This window comes from Rhopilema esculentum, chromosome 16 (genome assembly GCF_057945365.1).
Source record: "Rhopilema esculentum isolate cy_ngs chromosome 16, ASM5794536v1, whole genome shotgun sequence".
Lineage (NCBI taxonomy): Eukaryota > Metazoa > Cnidaria > Scyphozoa > Rhizostomeae > Rhizostomatidae > Rhopilema > Rhopilema esculentum.
The window spans coordinates 12,159,161-12,185,363 of NC_142830.1; the positions used below are offsets into that span (position 1 = coordinate 12,159,161).

General features: G+C 38.2%; 1 protein-coding gene across 3 annotated transcripts in view; it reads right to left on the reverse strand.

The window, feature by feature from the left end:
* Window positions 1–566: 566 nt before the first annotated feature.
* Window positions 567–26,203, reverse strand: part of LOC135682364 (mucin-like protein) — a 33,083-nt gene continuing 7,446 nt past the window's right edge. The window contains exons 1-8 of one of the 3 annotated variants that reach the window (XM_065197234.2): window positions 21,667–21,881; window positions 18,180–18,350; window positions 7,154–7,327; window positions 6,283–6,450; window positions 4,565–4,597; window positions 3,587–3,799; window positions 1,690–1,868; window positions 567–693 (exon numbers count right to left, since the gene is read on the reverse strand). In XM_065197234.2, coding sequence (XP_065053306.2) covers window positions 1,699–1,868; window positions 3,587–3,799; window positions 4,565–4,597; window positions 6,283–6,450; window positions 7,154–7,327; window positions 18,180–18,350; window positions 21,667–21,784 — 1,047 coding nt within the window. In that variant the 5' untranslated portion in view covers window positions 21,785–21,881 and the 3' untranslated portion in view covers window positions 567–693; window positions 1,690–1,698. Of the gene's footprint in view, window positions 694–1,689; window positions 1,869–3,586; window positions 3,800–4,564; window positions 4,598–6,282; window positions 6,451–7,153; window positions 7,328–18,179; window positions 18,351–21,666; window positions 25,567–26,203 lie in introns of those variants that run through there. The other 2 variants (XM_089113042.1, XM_065197229.2) reach the window with 2 other exon arrangements.

The window sequence follows — 26,203 nt, forward strand, 5'->3', positions numbered from 1 at the left end:
AGCTCTGAGATAATCCACCACTGAAGGGCTGACTTTACATTTGTGAAAAACATGTAAATGGAAAAGCTTTTTGATGGTTGCAAATTAGAATCAAAGAAACAGCGTGATATAAAACTAAACATAGTCACTGAAAATAATAATTAGATTGTAAAAATCTAACATGAAACCATCGAATAAAGAAATTTTGAGCGGTGTCCCTCCCTGGTAAGGCATTTTCAATAATTAATAACTTAAGCAAATTTCAATAAACAATTTAATTTGCTATCTTGCTTAATGAGATATTGTTGTTGTTTAAAGCAATTATCGTTACAAATTTCAAACCATTGTAATAATAATTCCAAACTTGATCAGCTGATGTAACTACTAGAATAAAGCATACCCACTTACTGTGAGCTTGTTTTTATTGCTATATATTAATTACACCAAAGACATAGATCCATCAGGCATAAAACTGCAATAGTTCTCTCCCCAATCACACAACCCCCTCCCCTCTTTGAGCTCCTCTCTACACTCTCTCGTTCTTTAGCAAGCGGAAATGCAGTAGACCATAAAAGATACTGCATAAGTATACATGCTTCATGTTGTTTCATTCAAGAAGTTTTTTTACATGTCAACTACACATCTACTTCAAAGTAAAACAACTTTGCTGCGAGTGTGAAAGCCAATTCTAAGAGGTTGCTCCATCATGGGTACCTGAGAAGGAAAAAAGAGCAACTGACACGTCATACTGTAAATAAACAGGTTTGCAAAATTGTTTAAATGGCAGAAAAAGCAAAATAATAATTGTACAAAAATCAAATGAATAGAGGGTGAATATCCATTTGTATTTCATTGTGCTTTAAGCTTTTTAATGTTTTTGCCACCTTATTTGAAGGGGACAATTTCCCTTGCATTTTTATAGATTTGTTGAAAGAGATGTTAGTCACCACTGGGAATTAGAACATAGGCCCTATACCATGTTTCACCAAAAACTCACCCATTCGACATAAAAATTGCCACGACACGATATGACACAAACTTTACACGGATTCTGTGTAAAAAGTCAAGCCACGCTTTAATAGACCAGGCGGAGAATAGGAAAATGGTCACTCAAGGGCAACATTTATGGGAACAAGTGCTATTGGTCAATTCGAGGGTGCTGATTTCGAAAATAGATGTTATACGGGGATTTTAGGGGGTAATCAGCCTCTTTTTTATGTTTGAAGTCTCGTTTTTGCGTATATGAAAGTAAACAGTGAAAAAACAGTTTAAATGGAAACAAGTGAAAGTTTTAAAGTTAATTAAGCATATTTCTTGCGCATAAAGGCTTAAAACTGAATTATGCGTAATCTTAAAACTTTTATCCTTATATAGACATCTAAAAAGCTTAATACATCTTTTGTTGAGAGTAATTTTTGAATTGTCGTCCGAAGGAACTATGCAGCGCTATAAATTACTAACAGATAAATGACACTATGAAAAAACAATCGAATTGACCAAAAGCACTTTGTCCCATAAATTTCGCTCTCGAGCGACCATTCCCCTATTCTCCGTCTGTTCTATAATTTGAATTGAATGACAAGGTGCTAAAACTTCGATAGCTGAATACTTTGTTAAGTCAATCAGACATTTTAGATTTATATTTGAAATATGATAATTAAAATTAAAAAGACCGCAAGATTTTCTAGGCCAATCCAAACAAGTATATACCTTATCATTTCATTTTTCAATGATCTGGTACACTGCAATCCCATAATGCTTTCCGATGCATCGTGTGTCCCCCATTGAACAATCTTTGTACCCTTCTTTCACACATTTTGATAGATCCTTTAGGTCTGGTGTGAATGTTGCCATAGCGTTTGAAACTGTCCTGTCCACCCAACATTCAGCTGAAACATGTAAAAAACGAGAACTCTTAAAAAACCTTTGCCATCTTTGCAGTCACAGCAATATACATTCAACAATTGGACTAAATTTATAAGACCAAGCAGGCACGATAGGGTCTAAAGCTAGGGACAGGCTTTTCTCCTTACAAGGAAAGAATAGACAGTTTGTATGTTAAAAATGATCCTCTCAAATCGATATCTTAGAAATTGACGTAGTCTCACCATCTAGATTATGACGGTCGAAAATGTTCTGTCAACTTGTTTTATAATATTTGACATTTTCAAATAGCACCCTGGAGGACTCTATTAGAAATACACACTACAGTACATCATGCACGGCCGTAAAACGCGGAGGGGCGTCGGGGTTAGAGCCCCCAATAGTTGTTACACTGAGCTATATTACCTTTATAACAGCGTTCTTAATGGGAAGCAATACAATAGGCAGCCCCCACTCCCGATATAAACTTCGTTAGATGACATTAAAATCGCGGAAAAGGCAAATAGTAAGTAGGAGGTTGAAAAAGTTTGTTCCAGAAAGTTGACTTAGTCGTCGACGTGCACCTTAAAGGTTTGTTTTCTTTACGGAATCTGCAGAAAACATCGTATAAATCTTAATCTGCAGAAAATAAGTTTTAAAAAGTTGGAGCTTTAGCAAAAGGGGAACAAGAAGTGTGTCATTATACTTCTCAGAATTATCACAGATTCTGTGGTATTATTCAATCTAGGGGATGGGCTTAGAAAAAACTGAAAACGTTTCTATGAGGGGTTAGAGCAAGCTACTTTCGCATACATGTCTATGAAAGAATGAAAGTTTTTGTTTACACACAGCCTTAACTGCAGCATCATAAGCAACTGGTGGAAATAAAAACAGCCTAAAAGATATAAGCTATGATTATGTAAAACAAAAGTTAGGAAACAGACAGAGTTACTAATGAAGACGTTTTAAGAAGAGCAGGAGTAAAAAGTAGCATGGTATAAGGAAAAGACAGCTGCAGTTCTTGAGACACAAGATCTGAAGAAATGGAAAAATTCGTGCTAACAGGAAAAATAGAAGTAGAAGTAGAGAAAGACAAAGGCAGAAATACATCACAAGACTGAACATGGACCTCATTGCAGGCAAGAGAGATTCAGAAATGTTAGTATTGTCGAGGGACAGAGAGGGATGGAAACAATGATCGTCAGGCCAACGTCCTGGAAGGATCAGATATTTAGATGAAGAAGAAGATTCGTAACAATACCGTGAATAATAGTTCAAGATTAACTAAATTTTGCTTGATAGGAAAAAGAATGAGAGAGGAACGCATAAATATCAAAGAATCTTCCCTTGTTGCATTTAAAGCAAACAGATTTCTTTGCTTAGAATTCTAGAAAATTGATTCAACCAACTTGTAAAAACCTGTCACTGCAAATACTCGCAGAAAATCAAAATGCACCCATCCTTCCACTGAAAATATGGTATCATAAAGAAGTCGATTGGGCAACACTTAAGCTCTTAAAAAGTCTATGAAATAAATTGTTTGGGTGGGAAAAGGGGGGTGCCACTGACAAAATACAACATTTCAAAATATAGGTTTAAACTAAAAAGTAAAGCTATGTTTAGCATTAAGGGCCCTAACCCTTCTTCAGAAAACAAGAGTTATTGGGTAGGTACCTTTAGCTTTTGAACCAAGCTATCAAGACACAAACGATTGTATCGACGGAAAAAACCCCCAGAAACCTACCGTAATAAGACATTCCAAAAACGCGGAACTTCTTGGAATGGGCTTTTACAGCACAGCGGTTAAGGGAATTTTCCATATAGCTATTCCAGTTATCCCAATCAACCCATTCGCCGTTCCAGACATGACTGGTGTGATCTCTCTCTGTGATAAGCATCTCTTTTAGCCGGTCAACAGAATTGTCGAAGCAGCCAACAAGCTGATATTTCGTGCCATCTGAAATTCATAATTCAAAGTTCCTGTTAGATTCATTTGGAAACCTCGCCGGTATTGAAGCATTCTTTATACCTGAAAGTGGCCTTGTTGAAGAAATGGGGCACATCTTTTACAATGCAAGTGATTTGCTGTGGTTATGCAAATTCAAATAGTATATGCAAAGTAGTTTGCTGTGGTTATGCAAACTTACTTGATATATGCAACAAAAATTTTACCTTAACCTTCTCTTTTGTCTCACTCTTTGCTTTTCCCTCCCTTTTTTTACTAGGGAAGAGCTTAGTGTTCAGACTTTAATCATACAAGGGGTTCTTAGGTCTGTGTTTGATGGGTGTAAACATTATCATGTTTCTGTGGCGGGTTAAAATACTGAGATGGTTTTTCCCTGAAATCAAACACATACCATAAATTACGTCATTGCTCAGGCAATACAAGGGCTGATGCACCGAAAGCCAAAAAGGTTTTTCATGAGATATTGGCTTAGTTCTGGAATTATTAAGGGGCCCCACGAAGGAATCAATACATCTTTTAGACTCAAAGGCAGGTTTGATGTAAATTATATACCTTAAACTAAACTGGGGATGAGAGGTACAACTAGGGAATAACTTGAAATAGCCATTAGGAACATATTTTACCAGCGTAACGAACTGCGTTATCCACAGTGAATCTTGATGTTTCAACGAGGCTTGACGAACTCAAATCGAGGGTATTTGATGAAGCTTTCAAATTATTGTATTATGGTGTAAGTAATTTTAATGATGTTCTTACCGGGTGCCATAATAATTTGCGAATTTGGTTTTTCTGAAAAGTAGAACAAAAAGAAATGAAAAGTTAAGTGGATGAAACTATATGCTAAAAAAATGGTCAAAATGAATCCAATGGTATCTCAAAAGTCAGAAGATCAAAAGTCGAGTTTTTTTTCAAGGCCTCATTTGAATAGCGGATAGCTATAGTCCTGTCACGGAGTGGTCCTTGCTGGGTGGGACAATTATATCACCATATCAGATAGCTCTGTGAAGTGTCCATAGACCCCACAAAGGACTGCGTGGCAGCAAACAGCATTCCTTGAAAATATTTCCAATGGAGTCTAAGGGTGAAAACGTCCTTCCTTTTTCTACACTATGGCGGTTTCTGCCATCGGATAGCATTTGCTAAAAAATCCAGATTGTGCCAAAGGCTATCATGGTTTCTTCGTGCCCAACCGTGCTGAAGTGATGTTCCTGCCACCGGTAAAGCGAAGTGACTTTAGTCCGACTTGCAGGGAATCTGGTACCGGGTAGATGTGGCATGGTTTAATCAGCACCCCGATGCTATCCTGTATCAAGTGTCAACCGGGCCTAAGGGCTTGTTTACAGGAAGTGGGCTGGTTAACTCAAGCGGGATCCGTACTTTCTATACCTTCCTTTTTCTGTATTTGGTGTTTATATGGGTGGTGAGATCCGCCATGTAAACGCAATCAGGTAGGCTAGCCCACTCACTGAAAGTCAATGCACTTTCATAGAGGAAGTTGGCGCCAAACTAAATCATAATGTCGTATGAATCGGCAACAATAGTTCGGGCTCCTGCTAAAACCGTAGCAGAAGCATACAGGGACATAGAAAATTACATGTCCTCAATCGAAATGACACGAACCAGTCGATCGCATTCTTTTTATAGATCGAATATAAAATCAGAGTTACATGCAACTACAGTACAAATCCGAGCATACCGTAGAATTAAACGGCCAGATACATCCAGTTGTTGTTCACAATTGTTGAGGAAAACTGATGCTCATTATTTTGGCGCCAGGAACTAAAAGAACCACATCTACAATTTTCAAATGAGAGGCCATCCAATCTGAATGGGATAAATTGCAGCCTCGTGAAATCACTTGTGAATACGACCTCACCTGCGGGAACAAGCCCACTCATGTGGGCTAGCCCACTTCATGTAAAGCCTGGTTTCCATATAGCCGTAAGGCTGCCTGCGACTGCTTTCTGCCATCTTCAATCCCTACGGTATGGCCGGCAGATAATTCTTTATGGGAACGCTTTCTAACGGTACCGCAGGCAGCTGTTTGAAGTGCCGTAAGACTGCCGGGAGAGCCGGGAGAAAGTTGAACGAGTTCAACTTTTCCCGGCTCTTACGGCAGCCGCCCGGTACCGCCGGCAGACAAATTACAAATGGAAACGCCTTGCCCGCGGCATTCTTTTGTTCAAACGAATCATGTGATGTACAAGAACCAATTGAAATAGGGTTTTGTTGTTGAATTTTGCCCGCCAGTTTTTCCCGCTCAAACTTTACCTAGTTACCGGCATAGTTACCGATACCGCAGGCAATTGGAAACAGAACGTTTCCATTTGCCGGCAATACTGTAAGGGTGGAAGATGGAAGATGGCAGAAAACAGTCGCAGGCAGTCGCAGGCTGTCGCAGGCAGTCGCAGGCAGCCTTACGGCTATATGGAAACCAGGCTTAAACAGGCACTTAAAGGATTCTCAAAGATTACCTGGACAGCCATGTACGTTACAGAAACTTGGCATAGTCGACGAGCCGGGGCATGTCCTGCCACCATTTGCGGGGCTTGGATTAGTACAAGAGCGGTGACGCAAGATGACACCTCCTCCGCAAGTTTTACTGCATGGTTGTGGGGATCCCCATCCACTCCATCCTCCATCTAGGACAAAAAGAGATCTTATCGATGAATCAAAATTTCTAATTAATGATATTTTTCTTTGGCTTACGCTCTAAACCAGCTGACAAAATAATTACCTAAAAAAATTGTCATGTGTAGTATGATTGTCTCATCTTCACTGTCCGAAAATTTTCTGGAAAAATGTTAAACGACTCTGCCATAAAAGCCACAACTGCTTTAGCATCACCGCTCCTGATAACGAGCATGTAACAAGTTTAGTTTACAGTTGCAATCGATATGTCAAGAATGTAGAGTTTTCACAATTCTAGAATTGATTAATATCCTTATAAGCTGGGTCTAATTTGGCATTAACATGTATTTAAGCTTTGGTTGGCATTTATCAGCGTCAACTGGACGAGAAGCCAACCTATCATAAAAAATTGTTATTTATTATGGACATATCAGTGGTTGGTTAAAATTTATTGCAGTTACTCCGAACAACTTCAGTTATTCCAAGTTGCTGGATATTGAAGATACTGTGGATGTTATTCGCACAGATTGTGATAAATTTCAGTTATCTGGTTAGTTTGTAAAGCAGTTGTTGGAATATATCACCTTTCCTGTGGAATTTACCTCTCGCACAACTGTCAGCTAATATTTACCATTATTTCTCGTTTATCACTATTTTTATGTTCTCTTTCATAGCATTTCACCTCTACGTTATAAAAACAAAACAGTGCAGTACCTATCGGACAGCTGTGTGTGTTACATGGCACTGAGTTGACATTGGTGCCTGGGCAGTAGCTTCCTCCGTTCGCCGGCGATGGATTGTTGCATTGCCTGTACTGATGCATCACTCCGCTTCCGCATGTTTTACTGCAAGCACCAAATGGCCCCCATCCGCTCCATCCTCCATTCACTTTGAATAAAAACATATATATGAGAATCATATAAGAGTTTCTCCTTCAGTGAATGATAGTTTATGATAGCCCCTAAGGAGATGAGGGAATGGTTAAAGGGTACAATGTGCTGCACGCATTAGTTCGAATGCTTGAAAAATGGAAAGCAAGCTTAGACAGGGGAGAAAATGTTGGCGCAATCTTTATGGACCTCTCGAAAGCCTTTGATTGTATTAAACATGACCTCCTTCTAGCAAAACTAAATGCTTACGGATTCAGCCATGAAGCACTGTGTCTTGTTAACAGCTACTTGGAAAAAAGGCATCAGAGAGTTAAGATTAATGGATCATTCAGTACCTACAAACAACTGTTCCTTGGTGTTCCGCAAGGATCAGTTCTTGGTCCCCTTATCTTTAACATCTACATTAATGACTTACTTCTCTTCTTAATGGATACGGATATCTGCAATTACGCGGATGATACAACTCTATATGCGTGCGATAAAAATTTCAATAATGTAATTGCAAGGCTAGAGAATGACTATCCAATGGTTCGCTGATAACTTTATGAAGTTGAATACAAACAAATGTCATTTACTTATTCTTGGCAAAAGTTCTAATCAGCAGGTCAAAGTTAATGTAGGAGATTCTATCATAGAAAACTCGGAAGAGGAAAAGCTAGGTGTTGTGATAGACAAAAGACTCAGTTTTGAGACACATATCAGTAAGTTATGTAAGAAGCCTGGTAGCAAACTCATCGCCCTCGCTCGCATATCTGGATACATGGACGCTAATAAACTTAAAATCTTAATGAGAGCTTTTGTAATTAGCCAATTTGAATACTGTCCACTGGTCTGGATGTTCCACAGTAGGCACGTGAATAGTAAGATTAATAGAATACACGATAGAGCTCTGAGAATTGCATACAAAGACTATGATTCTAGCTTCAACACTCTGCTAGAAAATGATGGCTCGGTAAATATTCATGTAAAACACCTGCGAAATCTTATGATTGAAATGTTTAAAACAAAGGGAAATATCAACCCTCCTTTTATGAGGGAGATTTTCTGCGAGCGTCATGCTGTTTATAATTTGAGAAATAATAATGAATTTATAGTACCAAGGGTAAGAACAACCATTTATGGAACCGAAACTATCAAATACAGGCTCTCTTTACCTCAGCACATAAGGAATGCTCAATCTATTAATGAGTTTAAGAAAGAAATTAAAAGCTGGAATGGCACAGACTGTATATGCAAACTATGTAGGACGTTCGTGCCACAGCTTGGTTTTTTGTAATTCTATCGTTTTAAATAGCTCAGATTTTTATAGTACTACATTATAAATTCTGTTTTTAATTGGATTATTATGTACTTAAAATTTTATGTATTTAATCTCCTATGTATTTATTTGATGTAGTAGTTTTAACAGTTGGCTTGGATTAACTAATTTCGCTGTAAATAGCTATTTAGCGCCAACTTTAAAGGGGAACTGAAGTGAAAAATGAAAATCAATTATTTAGTAGTTTTCATCGTGCTGATTTCGAATATCGACACGAAATTAGTGTTTTTCTTTTCGTTTTCCTGCATTCACCACGCGAAGTGTGAAATTTCTCCATTTCGGTGGCGGAGAGGTCTGGAGACAAGTTTCAGGCGCTGACGTAAAGTCGTGGACACGTGCCCCGATCGCAACGAAAACAACATTGTAGTAGGTAGTAGAGTGAATCGGAGGGAGGGAATTCGGTTAGTGGTTAGAATTTCAGTTCACAATTTTCACGACAGCTCTTCAGGAATGACAACAGACTTAAGATCGAGCGACGATGAATTTGGAGCATGTGATGGTGAAGTACTTGCCCTACCAAGGGCGAACGGGAACTGCGAAAGTGGCGATGAAGATTAGCCTAGGCCCGATGAGATCCCAGAGGCTGAGGATGAATTATCTCCCGCGACGTGCTCGTTTTGTCGGTAGAAATGAGGAAGTAAATCAATGGTACGTCGATCTTTGTTTCTTTTCTGACAATGAAGGCAAGAACAACTCAAACACAATTTCCTTATAAAAAGTAAGATACAACTGAGAATGTAGGCTACATATTATAATCTTTCCATTTCTAAAATCTGAAATAATAAGGATTATTACATGTTACAATTTAATAAATATTTGCTTTGATATAAAACGTTTATACATAGTTTGATGTGTAGCACGGAACAGGTCGACCTAATCCACTTTGGTTTAAAAACTGGCTTGTTTTTTGTACATTGACAAGTATTATTAAATCTTACTGCAATTAAGATTTTTGGACTGATAATTCGAAAATGTCAAATATTTAATAGAATTGCATAAATATGCCTAAAATAGATTAATACCTAAAATTATATCCATTTTGCTAGGTATCTACAAACAGTGGCCGATCAATGGATGGTTTGCTGGTTTTTGGGTATTTGTGCTGGAAAAACTGGACAACTTTAAGTATGAATTTATCACAAAATGTAAAGAAAAGAACTTTAGTCAAAGAAGACAAGGGTTTCAAAATTCTGCAGAGAGACAATGAAAATGCAAAACTCAGCTACCTACTACATATACAGTGGAGTACAGGGTTATATACAGGGGTTATTCAAAGGGACCAGACTTTCAGTTCATAATAGCAAGAAGAGAAATTTAGAACTAGTGGGGTCATGTTATAAGTTAGAAATTTGTTAAAACTAGTGGGGCAATGGCCAAATCTTGTCAGCCCTAGGCCAAATCACTAGATTAGTCACATCAAGGGGGGAAGGGGTTGGGGATTGAGCAAGGCTTAATATTTTCAAGATTCCTAAGGTATATTTTTCAAGATATTTTACTCACATCAAAATGTGTAGAATAGTTTGGATTTGATAAAGTTTTTCTCTTACAATAATGTTCCTGTACCACCTGCTTGGTAACATTTTTTATACATAATCAGAAGAAAATGTTTTACCTTCACAGTACAATGTTCTTTTAATGTATTCTGTCACTGCCTGTTGTTTAGATACACTGTTTTCAAATTTTGAGAATGAAGTTTTTTGGTGCCCAATGGTTATATTTTTCTGAAATTTGCTTCAACTCAACATTTTTCATAGAACAGTTATGAGATAGAAATCCTGACATATCTTTTGTTAAGATAAGGTCTTTTAATAAACTTGGAAACATATACATCATTTAATGGTTGTGCTTTAAATCCTTCTCCTTTATGTACATCCTGGTATGAATTGTTTTTTGTACCTGGAGTTATACCAGAAAATGCTTTGATATCATGTTCTATAGACAAAGCATGAGAAATCATGTTTAAAGGGGTATTTCTGAGGTGGGGGACTACTTTTGTCTTTTTCAGCAAACCGAATTGTGTAGGTTTGGCAAGTTTCATGGCTCTACAGCTAACAGAAATGGATTAACCATAGTTATGTCCTCTGAGTGCTGGGCACAGGACCCCCATTCTAAAACTAGCGAAAGAGGTATTTCTGAGGGTGGGGTTCATTCTTATCATTTTCAGCAAGTCAAATTGTGTCGGTTTGCCAAGTTTCATGGTTGTATAGTTAACAGAAATAGATTGACCATACTAACGTATTTTGAGTACTGGGCACAAGTACCCCACTCTAAAAATAGCACAAGGGGTATTTCTGAGGATGGGGACCATTCTTATCATTTTCAGCAAGTCAAATTGTGTCGGTTTGCCAAGTTTCATGGTTGTATAGTTAACAGAAATAGATTGACCATACTAACGTATTTTGAGTACTGGGCACAAGTACCCCAGTCTAAAAATAGCACAAGGGGTATTTCTGAGGATGGGGACCATTCTTATCATTTTCAGCAAGTCAAATTGTGTCGGTTTGCCAAGTTTCATGGTTGTATAGTTAACAGAAATAGATTGACCATACTAACGTATTTTGAGTACTGGGCACAAGTACCCCAGTCTAAAAATAGCACAAGGGGTATTTCTGAGGATGGGGACCATTCTTATCATTTTCAGCAAGTCAAATTGTGTCGGTTTGCCAAGTTTCATGGTTGTATAGTTAACAGAAATAGATTGACCATACTAACGTATTCTGAGTACTGGGCACAAGTACCCCAGGCTAAAAATAGCACAAGGGTTTTTTTCCCAAAATGATTCTATATTCTATCTTGTTACGCATACCGAATTCTATATTTTCACCAAGTTTCATGCTTTTATCACAATTTTCACGATTGTTATCTGTCATGAACCTTATTAAACTCACTACTACATTACATCAAAACATCTCTTCGTGTCCACCACTTTACGTCACAAGGTCACGTGACACAGTGGTCCGACCGCGTTCTCGCTCCGCCATCGGTGAGGGCAAATTTCGACTTTAAAAACTTAATAACTTAAAAACTACATAACGTATTAAAAAAATTCAAACGGTTTTGGAATCAACACGGAAACCTTTATCAGTGGTAAAAAAATCGTTTTTCACTTCAGTTCCCCTTTAAATAGATTTATTATTATAATTATAATTATTATTATTATTATTATTACTATTTATCCGTTGAGCGGTAGCGTGCGGACGCTTCTGTACACGGCTCCTGTTTGACTGCGACTTACTACGCCTGGATTTAATTTATTGCAATTTATTAACTACAAATCGATGCATAATAGTTCGAGGACTCTGGAAATACAATGATTCGCTCGTCTATCGTTTATCTTTTGATTTTATTCGTGATTTGTTCGTTTTGTGAAAAGGATTTTAGTTCGTTAGGCCGGCATGCATGGCGTTGCAAGCGAAGGGTTCAAACCAATCATACTGGTCCCAGTGGGAGCATTAACATTCCGCTCATTGACTCCGGAAATCGCGATGCAGCCATTAACAACGAAAGCTGTGTAAAATGTTCTTGCGGCAAGTCATGCAAAGGGATAAAGGGCCTCCGCATCCATCAAAGGAACTGCAGAGTCATTAGAGGCTTTGATGAAGAGCAATTGTTTGAGGTTGTGAACGATGCTGACCTTGAGAATAACGAAAGTCACACCGATATTCCCCTTGAGGATTATTTCGAAATCAAGCCTGGAATTCGTCTTCCAAGATCTGACCAGGAATGGCTGTTAGCTAACCAATATTTCCACTCTGTCTTTTCAAGTATTTCTGTCGATGCGTCAACGGTTGATCGTGTTATCCAATTAATGAACGAAACCATTTACAATTACTTTAAAGAAACCTGTGGAACAATGGAATGCTGCAACGAAGATCTCAAAGAAAAATACTCCAATTTCACTGCCAAGAATTTGAAAAAAGAATTCAAAACTTTGAAACATACTAATGCTCCTTTAATTGAAATTAAGTTTGTCTCTAACCTTCTTCGCAATAAAATCAAAAAACACATCTCACCCTCTTAATCTTCCAATATAACAAACCACGACCGTTACATCTCCAAAAATTTCTGGAATTACGTCAAACGCACTCTTCAATATGAAACTTCAGCTCTTCCAACTTTTTCTGCTGCAGGATGTACCGAATACTTTGTCAAAACATTTTCTGCCATCGCCCCTAACAAACATTTCACCATTCCTTCATGGATCCCTACTCTCAATGAACCATCTTATTCATTTGATCTAGAGCCACCTAGTTACAAAACCATTACCTCTATCATAAGGCGTATGAAAGCTTCTACTTCTCCCTGTCCTCTTGATAAGATATCCATCATCTGTTTCAAACGAAGCCCCTATCTTCGTTCTTTTCTTACTGAAATAATTCGTGTTGTCTGGCTTTCAGGTAAGGTACCATCCGAATGGAAAAAGGCCTCCACTATCTTGATTCACAAAAAAGACAGCACAGACGATCCATCAAATTTCAGGCCAATCACTTTAGAATCGGTGCCCTTAAAAATATTCACTTCTTGCTTACGTGACTCCATCTTCACTTTTCTGAAACACAATGGCTTCATCGAGCACCAAATCCAAAAAGGCTTCACCTCAAAAGTATCAGGTACATTAGAGCACACAGCAATGATGAGCCATTTTATAAATAAAGCTCGCATTAAGCAACGATCTTTAGTGGTATCTTTGCTGGATCTTAAAAACGCCTTTGGCGATGTTCACCACAAGCTGATACCAGCTATTCTTGCTTATCATCATATACCTTCGGAAATTCAATCATTGATCTCAAGCTTATATCTAGATTTTAAGACCTGTATCATAACTGATAAATTCCAAACCCCTGCAATTCCCGTTCGCCGCGGCGTATTGCAAGGTGACTGCCTCAGCCCCCTTCTTTTCAACCTTTGCTTCAACACGTTCATACAATACATCAAATCAGATAAATATAAGCAGCTTGGTTTCTCCCCCCATGATGGTAATGACCGCATGTTTCAGCCAGTACACTGGTTTCAGTTTGCTGATGATGCTGCTGTTGTTACCAGTGGAGAAAAGGAGAACCAACTCTTATTAAACTGCTTTACCAGATGGTGCCAATGGGCAAACTTCATTGTCAGGGTTGACAAATGTGTTACCTTTGGTGTCAAGAAACACTCTACGCGATCCCTCCAATTTCAACCGAAACTTTTCATCTGTAACCAAATAGTGCCTGCTGTCAAAAATGGCGATTCCTTTAAGTATCTTGGTCGTTTCTTTGATTTTGAAATGAGTAACCAAGATCATAAATCTAAACTCGTTTCTCTTTTCTCTACTCTAATGAAGGATATTGACGACTTACCTCTCCATCCTAAAAACAAACTGCTATTATACCATCGTTATATTCTGTCAAAAGTTTCATGGCATTTTACTGTTGCAGATCTACCAAAGACCTGGGTTGTCCAAAACCTAGACAATCTTGTTTCCAATTACATTCGCCAGTGGCTTGATCTTCCTGTTTCTGCAACATTGAGTGGAATAATCCTCTCAAAAAATCAGTTTGGCCTAAATCTACAACTGCCTTCTATCAAATTTACGCAATGCCAAACTGTCTGTCGCAATGCCCTAAAATCTTCTCCTAATATTGACATTCAAACCCTACCAGTCATGGCACGAACCTACAGTACGACATCTATCGTAATACTAAAGAGGTATTAAAGGCTGTCAAATCAGACAACAAAGAACGTCTCTCCCAAAACTTAACATCTCAGGGAGCCACAATTACCTTCCTACTGAAACATTCACTGGAAAAGCTGAACGGTATTTGGTCAAGTACACAGAGCAATTTGCCTAGTAACATCTTTAACTTTACCATCTTTATCTTAACAACACTCTTCCAACTCGAAAAAATCTGCTGAAATGGAACCTTAGTCAAACATCTGACTGTGAATTCTGTCTTCTTCCAGAAACACTTCTACACGTTGTTGCTGGATGCAAAGTGTACCTTGACCAAGGACGCTATACTTGGCGTCATAATTCTGCATTAAACTTTCTAGCCACTTCCTTCCAAGCAATAAATGGGTCTTCTCTCTACGCAGATTTACCAGGCTTTCTTTCCCCTTCTATCATAACTGGAGATCAACTACGCCCTGACTTACTTCTCAAAACTAAGGAAAACTGTCTGTACGTTTTAGAGCTAACCATAGGCTTTGAAACAAATCTCAACTGCAATGCTGTCAGAAAGTCAGGGAAATATGCCACCCTCGTATCTGACTTAAAACGTCAGTTTAAGTCAGTCTCGTTTGTCAATCTTTCCATCAGTTCACTTGGTATTTTTGGCGACTCCTGCAGCTCATTCATCGACATGTGTGACTCTTTGTCCATTGATCATCAACAGAAACGCTACCTCATCTCCAAACTTACAAGCATCTCCATTCGCACCACATACTATATATTCTGCTGTAGAAACAAAACTTGGACTAATCCAGAGCTACACCCCTTTTAACAATTTTTTTTTCTCATTACTACGATGTAATAGTTTTTATTTTGTAAACACAGGCTAGCCAGTTACAAATTACCTTGTAATAGTGAGATTTGTAATTGTAGTTTTAACAGGAATTCAAAATGAAAAGTTTCCATTATTATTATTGTTGTTAATAAGGGTTGATAAATGTGTCACCTTTGGCATTAAGAAATACTCAACAAGATCTCTTCAGTTCCAGCCAAAGCTTTTCGTGAACAACCAAAGCGTGCCTGTTGTTAAAAATGGAGAATCTTTCAAATACCTTGGCCGCTTCTTTGACTTCGAAATGACCAATGGCAGTCTTAAAGAAAAACTGCTATCATTGTTTCCCAGCCTTCTGAAAGAAATTGATGACTTGCCTCTGCATCCCAAAAATAAACTTCTATTGTACCACAGATATGTATTGTCCAAAGTTTCTTGGCACTTCACTGTTGCAGACCTATCGAAGACCTGGGTCATTGAGAACCTCGATAATCTTGTCTCTAAATACATTCGCCAGTGGCTTGATCTTCCCATAAGTGCTGCTTTAACTAGTATAGTTCTTTCTAAAAATCAATTTGGTCTCGATCTTCAGCTACCTTCTGTCAAATTCAATCAAAGCCAAACTGTTTCACGCAATGCCCTCCAAACTTCTCCTAACACAAACATTCAAGCTTTATGGAATAACACCAGTAGTGGGATGAATCTGCAATACGACATTTACCGTAACACCAAAGATGTACTGAAAGCAGTAAAATCAGGCAGTAGAGAGCGCTTGGCACACCAATTACTATCCCAGGATGCTATTATTTCATTTCTGTTGGACCACTCTCTTAAAAAGCTCAATGGTCTTTGGTCTGTTGTGCAGAGCAACCTACCCACGAACATCTTCAACTTCACCATCAAGTACCTGAACAATACTCTCCCTACGCGCAAAAATCTAAGCCTTTGGAACCTAAGCCAATCATCTGATTGCGAATTCTGCCTTCTTCCCGAAACTTTACTCCATGTCGTTGCAGGCTGCAAAGTTTATCTCGAACAAGGTCGTTATACCTGGCGTCATAATTCTGCTCTAAATTTTCTTGCAACCTTCTTGAAAGCAATAGAGGGATCCTCTCTTTTTGCCGATATACCTGGCTTCTCCTCACCATCCATCATAACTGGAGACAATCTGCGCCCAGATCTACTTCTGCGTACAAAGGAAAACATTCTTTATGTTTTGGAACTAACGATAGGATTTGAAACTAACCTTAACTGCAATGCGGAAAGGAAACGTTCAAAATATGCTCGCCTTGTCTCAGATCTAAGACCAATGTTCAAATCTGTCATATTTGTAAATCTCTCCATCAGCTCTCTTGGCATCTTCGGCGACTCATGCAGCTCATTCCTTGAAATGTGTGACTCTCTTTCCATCGATGATCCACACAAACGATATCTCATTTCTAAGCTTTCTACGATATCCATTCGTACCACCTATTACATTTTTTGCTGTAGGAACAAAACATGGACTAACCCAGAGCTACTCCCCTTTTAACGTTCTTTTTTTCTTTTCTCTTTACTACAATTGTAATAGTCTTATTTTGTAGAAACAGGCTAGCCAGTTACAAATTACCTTGTAATAGTGAGATTTGTAATTGTAGTTTTAACTGGAATTCAAAATGAAAAGTTTCCATTATTATTATTATTATTATTATTATTATTCTTCGAAACTCACTCAAATCTTCGCCCAACGAAAACATCAAATCCCTATGGATGAACACCAATTGTGGACCTAATATACAGTTCGACGCATACAAGAACACTAAGGCGGTACTGTAATGTGTAAGAGATGAACACACTGGAAAGCTCAAAACTCAGTTAAAATCTCAAGGCTTCATCGTTTCATTCCTGCTTGAGCATTCCTATACAAAGTTAACATCACTCTGGTCTGCAGCTCAAAGTAAACTTCCAAAAAACATCTTCAACTTTACGATAAGGTATCTCAACAACACACTAGCCACAAGGAGCAACCTCTGCTTATGGAAAATTAGCTCTTCTCCAGATTGCTCATTCTGCCTTCAGCCTGAATCACTTCTTCATGTCGTAGCTGGATGTAACAAATACCTTGAGCAAGGGCGTTTTATTTGGAGGCACGACTCTGCCCTGCACTTCATTGCATCATCATTTCAATGTATCCGAGATGTATTCATATATGCTGACATTCCCGCTTATTTATCACCATGTATCATAACTGGCGATTCGTTCCGTCCCGACATGCTAATCAAAACTGCTTCTAACTGTCTGTATGTCATCGAATTAACTGTTGGGTTCGAGACTAACCTGGACAATAACGCTTCGCGTAAAGCTGAGAAGTACCGTTCCCTTCTAAAGGAACTACGCCCTAAGTTCAAAAAAGTAAACTTTGTTAATCTATCTATCAGCTGTCTCGGTATCTTTGGTAACTCCTGTGATTCTTTCATCGATATGTGTGATGAACTAAAACTTGACTTACAACACCGTAATTTTATAATTAAAAAACTGTCAGCAATAATTATACGCACATCCTATTATATATTCTGTATGCGCAATAAGACTTGGACAAACCCTGAACTGCTCTCCTTCTAAAGATTCTTTGCACTCATATGATTTTATTTAAATGTTATAACTTTTGTAAAATTAGTAAACTTGTCACCAGGCTAGCCGATAGTAACTACCTGTAAAGTGAGGTTACTGTTGTAAGTAGAAGAATATAAAATAAAAAATGTTTTCATTATAATTATTATTATTATTATAGGCTCACTGAGTGATTTTCTGTGGCATGGGGCAAACAGAAAAATGATAACGTCCTTAACATTGATGAGAACTTTTTTTATATCTTGTTGGAGTCTTCTCAGCTCAGGAACTCGGCAATTTTCCCCTCCTGCGCCCCCTCTCAGCGGGCCTAGACATTTTTCCCGATGAAATATTCAGCATGTTCTGTTTTCTGACACAACTGTATCTTGCAACTGCTGAAAGAACCAAAATCTGTTTAGATAAAGATGGCAGGCAAATTAGGTGAATGAGCTAAATTTTCTTACATATACAGCCGCCTATGTTACATGGCACTGAGTTGACGTTGGTGCCTGGGCAGTAGCTTCCTCCGTTCGCCGGCGGTGGGTTGTTGCAGTGTCTATACTGGTGCATCACTCCTCCTCCGCATTCTTTGTTGCAACGACTGAATGGCCCCCATCCACTCCAGCCTCCATCAACTTTGAATAAAAACATATATGTGAGAATCATATAAGAGTCCTTCAGTGAATAAAAGTTTATGATAGCCCCTAAGGAGATGAGAGAATGCATAAAAGCTTCTGTATAAATAAAATGGAGCGTGCTACCTTCGCTTTTTTGCTGTTTAAATATAGCCTTCTTCGTGCAATGGTGGCAAGCAAAACAACAAGCCGCAAAAATAACCCTTCAAGCAATTTCTAATGATCATTTGAGCAAAAACAATATTCTGTGCACCACAAAAAATTGGACAGCAGCTCATCTTATGGAATGCAGTGACGGCGCTGCAGAGTGAAAGGGTAATGGGCGTGATCAGAACCCAACTGTGAACTGTGTGGTTCTTTTACTTCTTCTGACGTCATTTTGATACTATGCCACGCCCATTATCAGTTGGATGGTTGTGAGTGTTTCTGCTTAGGGCTCGGGGAATTGTTGGAAAAAATAACTCTAGAAACGAAGTTTGAAAAGTCTTCTTTGTTAAAGAACTCTTTTCCCGTGCAAAAGTTTGGGGGTGGATTTTTCTCCACACCAAATGTGTTTTGGTTTGAAACATTAAAAAATCAAGCAAATGGAGGCAGGTGATTGGCTAATGACATTTTGTTAACAAAACCGCTGATTGGTCTAGAACAAAATATGCTCTTGTTACTTGCATACCTGAGGCCCCCTCATTTCTGCATCCAGAAATAATGCCAAATTGTTTGGGTTTATATTAGATTGGCAGGGCCGCAGGGAGGGTTAATGGGCCTCGGGACAAAATGAAAGATAAAAAGCAAAGCACGCCGGAGGCTACTCTTCTAAGGGGTCCGAAAAAGATTTTTTGCGACGATGGTTGCTAAAATTGCTGCCATTTTGGTTGCTGAAATTGCGATGGTGGGTGGCTATTACTTCTTTTTGGTCATTTCAATATAGTTGAAACATAACTGGTATATTATCGTCATTATGCATGCACAGTTCTCAATTATAAAATGTGCAATTCTTTACGTTCAAAAAAAATCTTGAGAAGTGAAAAACGTTCAAGTACTACCTAAATTTGATAAAAACGGACATGCTGTACCAAATAGATTTTCACTATTCAAATACTTTGAAAAATTGTACGCATAGCAATCAAAATGCAGCCTTTCGATGTCAACAGAAAAAGTGGTTGATTCGATGTTGGAAGCAGCTCGTGCAGACGAAGGGCTAGATGTCCCAAAAAATTGAAGACCAAGAGAAATCAGTCAAGTTTATCTCTATCTTGAAGTGAAATCCAGGAAAAGGCCTTGAGTGGATTCAAAATTAATGTCAGCTTTATTGTTTTTGATAGTGTTACAGCAAAGGTAATAATGCGATTCATGTTAATTGGCGAGATATTGGAGGGGCTCAGTATTCTTTGATTATACAAAAGGTTGAAGGAAGATGACCTTGCAAAAAGTGCCAAATCCTGCACAGCGTAAAAGGATGACATATCTCCTAACATGACATCCCCAAGGAGTCAATTTTTTTTAGAAGCATCAACAATTTTAACTGTTGGACAAGTTTGACTAACTAGAAAATTTCCTAGAGCTACTTGCTCTGTTTGACAAACATGTTTTGATAATAGAGAGGCCGAATTTTTACTCATTACTTTTTCAATTAGGTTATTATCCATCGGCCCTTAAAGTCGTGAGCCCCATAAAAAAGAATGTGTGTCTAAAATAAACGATCAGCAAGAATTTCTTCAAAACGCTGAAATGTTTGTTATTTTTGTGCTCAACAGCAACATCTGCTTGATGCAGGTGCACTAACAGGATCTCGTATGTTTGTGCAAGCTTAAATGGCAACATTGAAAAGTATTGGAAGAAGTATTTCTGGACATTTACACTCTTATTTTTTATAAGAACCAGTAAATTTAAGTTCAGGCTGACTGTTCTTAATTTTTTTGAAAATCTGCGGCTGGATAGTTCTTAATTTGTTTTTAAATTAAGAGGGTTCAAGCAGTGCTATTGCTAGCTTTTTCGCTCTAAGGAGGTGTTAAGTTCTCATTTGCCAACAAAGTGAGTGAGACAGCCTTAATTTGCTGACAAAATTGAATGTTCAACGAAAAAGCACCCACACATCGCTAAAAATCCTCGATTTTGAGAAAAAACGTTGTTCAAAATTGCATTTTGCAGAAGCTCAGCCTCAGCTTGTTCTTAATTTGTTCTTACCTTTTGACCAGTTTTGAGTCTCGTGTTCTTATAAAATTATTCTTATAAAGAAAAAGTGTAAAGGTAAATCTCTTACCGAAAGTTGAAACTCTTCCTTTTTTCGCTGTTTTAATAAGATTAATATTAAAATTCTAACCTTTCTGAGGTTCTAATAAATTTTTTTGGTCTCAAACAACTATCTTTACCTAGATAGAATAAAGAAAAGTCACGATAACAGACTACTCGACGGACTCCAGGAAGTTCTTGCGACGAAAAATCGATAAAAATGTAGCAAACAAGGAACACCGCAATGCGATGAGAATGAAAACGCATACAACAACGCGTGAGTCGTGCTGCATCACTGTACTTAAAGGCATTGAGCCATGATAAAACAACGGATCCAAGTATCACATGAAACACCAGCGATCACGCCGAGACCAAATGACCCTCTATAGAAAGGGCCTATTTACCATGACTCAATGTCTTTAAACAAATATGCTAGGGCAAGACAACATAGAAAAACACCACAAGGTGATTAGCAAATAGCTAAGGTAACTTGATATTCACAGCCTACTAAGGACATACGTGTGGGACCACCCGATTCTAGAAAAGGGGGATCTGCGCACTTTCCCCGCGGGTATTAACTCGAATAAAGCGATTAATTCCCATTAAATACACGTAAATTAGTAAAGGCTAACATTTTGCCCCGGCATACGGGGCTTGATACAACTGTAACGGTCAGGGTTCTTGTCACGACGGTGAAGAACCAGCTAATAACCAAGTTCGTTGGTGGAGCGATGGGCTAGGCCAAAGGGCCTAAGCCCCGATTAAGTAACGCACAAAAGATACTCGTTCTTTGATGTTTTCTCTAATGATTCAACAGAAAGACTAACTTATATCGTTATCAACACATACTAATAACATAAACGGAAGCTAATTAACACGACAATACGAGCGTCACACTACATGTTGAAAGACAGACACATTGCCATAAAAAGAACATGTGACTTTAACAAGCAACGGAAACATTACTAAATTGAATAAATATAAAATCCAAACCGTTACACAACCTTTGCAGGCTGGACGAATTCTTTCCGTGTCCTAGATGCGAATCAAAGGAGAAATCAAGACAAAGCACCAACTCAAGATATCTTACCTCTTGGGGGCGGTGGGGGGGTTCTACGCCGCCCCCATCTTCTTCTGCCAGCAGAACTAAAACCGAGAAAGAAAACCAAAAATAAAATTACGATTTGTGACTTCTGCATCTTCAGCATTTCAGAGAGCTGACCTGAAATCAGACTGTTTCGACTGATTCTGTGTAAAGAGAGAAAAGTACTGGCAATCGATACCCTTTTAAGTACCTGTCCATGCGATACTCGATCTCTATTCTGTGACTCGATCTGCAAGAGGAAGTGATCGAGTTTCTCCACATTGGGACCTCATGTGTAAAAACGGTACACACAGTGCTGCGCCTTAAATTGTGCATTGATAATTAAATTCTTAAATATTCTAAGAGGCGACAGGCCTAGGAAAAAAGTGAACAGTTGATTGTCCCTTCCATAAACTAGTTCTTGTTCTTGTTTCAACTTTGAAATTTGCTTTTAAAAGGCGAGTTGAGGCTTATTATAATCAACGAAACGAAACTAAATTCTGCAAAATACTACGAAATACTGCAAAATATGAAAAAATATGGTCAAAAAACAAGAAAGTACGTCAAAATTCTCAAACCATATCATAAATATTCACTTCCGTGGACCCAGTGCGGAAGACAGACCAGCCATGAGCATACAGAAAAAGCGGAAGTCTGCACTACGGACTAACAACATTCGTTGATTATCACTTTTGCCCGGCCTAAAATCGAAAAGTGGAAACAAGATAAAAAAGACCAGTTCGTTCACCTTTTGGTGGTTTCCGTACATTAGAATACCATAAATGCATCACTACAAACTGTTAAAGAGGGCGGTCTCTGCATTCAGGGAAGAATTATTTCGAAATTTCGTTGATTATCACTATTTCCCGACCTAAAATCAAAACGTTTCCCGGCCTAAAATCAAAAAGTTTCCCGGCCTAAAATCTTCTATATCGATATCACTAACCACTTTTTTTTCTCCAAGGCTGTCAAGCAGTTTAAGGTATCGCGGGCTCTTGATGACTGTCTTCAGCAACCTTACCTTTCCTACGTTGCGGAAATAGGATTTAGAATTACACCCAGATAAAGCATTTAAAGCCTGTACATTGAGGCAAACATCTCTTCCGAAATGGAAACAACCATTTGCGTTTTACATCGAGAAAAGCAAAAGCCCAATGCGTCTTCCTTCAGAAATCAGTCTTTTAAAATCAGTTTGCTTCTAATTTCGATACAGGAGCTCGTGGCATTTATATCCTTGCAACATGTTTTGGTAATACACTTCTAAATGACCTCTTGCACAGGTTCACCAACTTATACCCAGCTTCAGGAGCAACAAATTTGATAAGGCTGTGCATCCGCGCTCGGTACGTTGGCTTCGGCTTGATGGAGCGAACTGCTGCCATAACCTTTTCCAGATCTGTCTTCAGCTTTGTTTTCATGATCGGCGTGAAGAATTCAACGCTGCCATTAATCAGGCGATCATTTGTGAAGCGATGCATATTCTCTTCTCCTATGATCGACGCTGCAAGGAGGTCAGTAGAACTTTATTGATCTAATTCTTCACCAGTTAAAGTCGATTTTGCAGGAGCAACAGAAAACCGATTGGTGCCATAGCTTTGAAGAGTTCTCTAAGGCTATCATTATGCTTCTGAAGGAGCTTTGTCACACCTGGAATGCTGTACTTGTGAATTGATGATGACTTTACAAAAAAGTATTGCTTCAGAGGCTCTCTAAACTTGCTATGAATGTGGGACGTAGCAATCCAAGTGTTAACCGCATTAACGTTTGCTGAAGCCAGACCTATATGGACCTGCAGTCACTTGAACTTCTTGATTAAATAGCTCTGTATGTAAATCGCAATGAATTGCAGAGAATTTGTTTTGAAATTTTCGCCAAATCCTTATTTGTTCCTATCTTGGAATGCTGTAGTTAGTTCACCCTGCAATGATTGAAGTGCAATGGGAAGCAGATGTTGGTATGTACAGTAGCGGGCATAGTTCATGTGATTCAATGCAAATGTAAGCAGAATCATATTTCACACTGCTTGCAAAAGTAGCTTAGTGTTGCTTTTCTGCACAGCTGCTACCATGCTCAACAAAGCAGACAAATCGTCCAGCTTAGCGATTTCAAGACACTTTTTCAGCTTTTTGACGATTTTCAAGAATCAACAGTTTTTTGCATCAATATGCCAGTGCTTATGGGCATTGACCCATGAGTTGATGAAAGCAACCCATCAGCACCTTGACCTGACTATACAAGTCAGTATTCGTTCACATAATTTGGTTTATCTTTGCCTTCCCCATTTCATCCGCATGAACAAAAACATGAAATATGGCAAGATCATATCTAAGAAAGAATCAAGGTATATTCCTTGCATAATGGATAGACAGGTACCTTACGAGTTATTGGCTTTAAAGTAATAAACCATATAATAACTGTTTCCTCCTGTCTCCTGGCAATGCCAAAAATATAAGCCCTTGGCCTTTGTGCAAAGCTCGGTTTCGTACCGACGGCTTTAGGTCCGGTCTTCGGAAACAATTATTTTAGGATTAATCAATAAAATTAAAAGAATAATAATGAAAAACTTTGGATGGCGAAGGAGCAGCTTTTTTTCCGTTATAAGAAAGTGTCAAGCAAAACCATGCATGATGTCAAATTGCGATAATGCCAAATTGTGCCTAGCAAAATCAGAGTCAGCTCGCTGGTCGACGGCCATTTTGAAAGTGATGATGTCATCATTGATATTTTTTTTTTTACTATATATTATCTTTTTTTTATTTTTTTATATCCAGATAAAATGTTACAATACAGATTACATTCTACTTTACTTGCTAATTACTCTACGATACTACAGGTACGATACCATGGAGAGCAATGGACAATGCCAACCCCATGGCCATTACATGTTACAAAAAAGGAAAAGAATTATATATATATATAGAAGATTACAGGTACAAGATAATACGTTTTGAAAAACTGAAAATAGCAAATAGGTGGGTGAGGCACAAGATTTATTGAAATTTATTGAAAATGGAAAATATTGAAAATTCATTGAAAATTGCTGACATCGTCAAAATACCGATGTGTATATATCATTGGAAAGCTTTTCGTCAGGCGAGCCCGAATCTAGCGGTTAAATTGAAGTCAGACGTATACTTGAGAAGTTACACTGATTTTGAGTCTAGGAAACATAACTTTTTTGACGTCATCGGTAATGTGACTTTGATGAATTTTTGAAAATGTTGTAAGGGCTTAAATTATTCGTTATACCATATAGTTCCATAATCAACCGAGAAAAGAAAGGTTAGGCAATGCGGTCGATGGTTGAGAGGAATGCCCTGCCTATAAGAATTGGATGAAGCGACACGGAAAGAAAATACTTTTTAGCCCATTGACAACAAAGTTGACTGTTGAAGAAGACTGTCTCATAAAGGCTTTTTGGGTCACATAGAGACAGCAAAACAAACGAAAACAGACGAAAACCTTTGGATTTTTACAGCTAGAGCGCCTTCGCGATCACAACAAATGTTTAATTGGTGGCAAAACGACTAAACATTTGCTAGACAACACTAAACAACGCTAAACATTTTTGACCAGAATGAAACTTTGCTCAACAACACTCAACACGACTAAACAGCACTAAATCTACTCACAAGATAATGTCTGCATGTTCTTTCTCACGTCCCTGCCTCCTCCCGCACCCCCCCCCCCCCCTATCCGTCCGAACAAGACTGAAATTTTGAATGATGAGAAATTAAGAAAATTAAATATTTGAGAACATGATTATAAACGATCTTTTAACATTTAACATTTTATTCTTAAGTGCGAAAAGCGGGTAGAATATTTGTTATATGTATTGCGGCCAACAGCTTCCTTGTCTGTTGAAGTAGATATTTTGACACTGCTCTCCATTTGAGGTTATCAGAGCTACAAATGAAAAGGTGAAACATGATTGCTTCAAAGTATAAAAAGTATAAAGATGGATCATATGCACATATAAAGCCGGGGGTAATGTCGGGAAAGGGCTTAGAGTTTTAGCCCTTATTGGGAGCCTAACACTTCTTCGAATAATTTTAATGTGTATTTACCTCTTTTTCCAGTTTGAGAAATTGATGAAATATTTAGCTTGGAGATTCTGATTACATCTACAATTGGCCGATTTTAAGGTAATATGGTATTGTATTGGTATATTTTGCATTGACTGTTACCACTGATTTCTTTAAAGAAAAAATATCTTACTTAGTAAGCTTAGATAGGATAAAAATTTTGCTAGCATATATTTTAGAAGCCAGAGCTTCAAAATTAGAAAGATTTGGGGAGAAAAATAAATGGAAGTACTTTCACTTTGCAACAAAGATACGGAGGGTTCAAGTTTTGTAGTGTGAATTAAAGGCATATCTGGTATGAGAGGCACTTTTATTATAAGAACTGGTAATGGGGGAGGGGGATTTTGTCTCGCCTATCGAAAAAGCTTTCGCGGGTACATCTCCTCAGCAAAACGCAAAACGATGTTGATAGATAAGACAATATACCAACACAATGACATCATATCGAAGAAAATGAT